Here is a 1,255-nt window from a genome sequence, read left to right on the forward strand (position 1 = left end):
TGGCTATAAACGCATTAATTATATCCCATTGCTTACATACCGCTTTGTAACGGTATTTTATCGATTTCAATTGTCCCTGAGTGTGTGCAGTGAATTGGGGTAGCTTTATTTAAAGGTACAACAACATTTCAGTGTACAGTGTTTCGTTTTCTCAGGCACGTAAAAAACCCTCCTGTTCATTATTGGGGGGAAATACAGGCATCATATTTTGTTGCCCTTATTTCATGTAATGAATCCTAAAAATCGACTAGATTCTAGCAGGCATTATATTGATATGTAAAGGAACCTGCAACATCTCCTAGGCAATCAGTGGAATCTGGAACACCAGTTCCACAAATATCAGATAACTTTTTATTTTATGGTTTATTAGAAGGCGAAAGGAACCTTATGAGTTGTGTTACCTTTTACTCAAAGGTAAATGGAGTGAAGTCTGGGGAGAGGACAGGAGACATTTGGAGAGGAAGAGAAAGCTGCTAATGCAAAAAACATTTCCTAGCAGCATTCAGACTGGTAGAGATTTAGGAGATGGTGTGTAGGTTGTCAGCACATGGTTTCATTATGAATTGTGCCCTTTAGCCCAACAACATTAGTGTGAACGTGTAGAAACAGATCACAGAGAATCTGATCATTTTAGTCCTTCTCTGAGGCTGGTATTTCAGGGAAGAGGAGAATTGTAGCCTATGTAGAAGAAAGTTGCTTCCATCACATCAAAGCAAAGCAGTGGCTGTGAGGAAAGCACCGCTCTCCTCAGTCACACTACCACACACTGACACCTTACAAAAGGTTTGGAAGGGCTCAGGCTGGTTCAAGTCAAACAAAAAACAACCACATTTGGTTATCTGTAAATGTTATGGAGGCGCCTTGTTACATTTTCAACACAGGAGGAAACTGAGTAGCAATTGCCACGGAGTTTGGGGACAGCAGCTTTAACTCTGTTGTTGTTTTTGTTGAAGTTCAAGAAAAACATAAACAGGAATACACCCTTACTGCAAAATAAATCCCACCCTAAGCCTCTGGGTCTGACAGGTAAACAGGGGGAAAGCCAAGGCCATGTGCCCTTATTCTGAATGACACGAGATAAACTGTTATGAGGTCATTGCCTGACATCAAGTTATTCTCCAGAAGTTTCCAAAATCAGATAGTTTTTCCATGATATCGTTCTAATATAGGGGATGTTGATGGTTATTTTCCTTCTAGTTTCAGAGCCCACCATGAAGAGATTCCTGGTGCTTTGTGACTGCCTCTGGGCCTGGAG

At 41.0% G+C, this 1,255-nt stretch overlaps 1 protein-coding gene across 1 annotated transcript in view; it reads left to right on the forward strand.

Moving 5' to 3' along the window:
- Positions 1-1,172: 1,172 nt before the first annotated feature.
- LOC103810874 (gamma-aminobutyric acid receptor subunit alpha-1) overlaps positions 1,173-1,255 on the forward strand; it is a gene marked incomplete at its 3' end in the record, with an annotated part of 34,787 nt that continues 34,704 nt past the window's right edge. Inside the window, exon 1 of the mRNA XM_009083800.1 lies at positions 1,173-1,255. Within this exon, the coding sequence (XP_009082048.1) occupies positions 1,173-1,255 (83 nt within the window).

The sequence above is a fragment of the Acanthisitta chloris genome, unplaced genomic scaffold (assembly GCF_000695815.1).
Source record: "Acanthisitta chloris isolate BGI_N310 unplaced genomic scaffold, ASM69581v1 scaffold18680, whole genome shotgun sequence".
In the NCBI taxonomy this organism is placed as follows: domain Eukaryota; kingdom Metazoa; phylum Chordata; class Aves; order Passeriformes; family Acanthisittidae; genus Acanthisitta; species Acanthisitta chloris.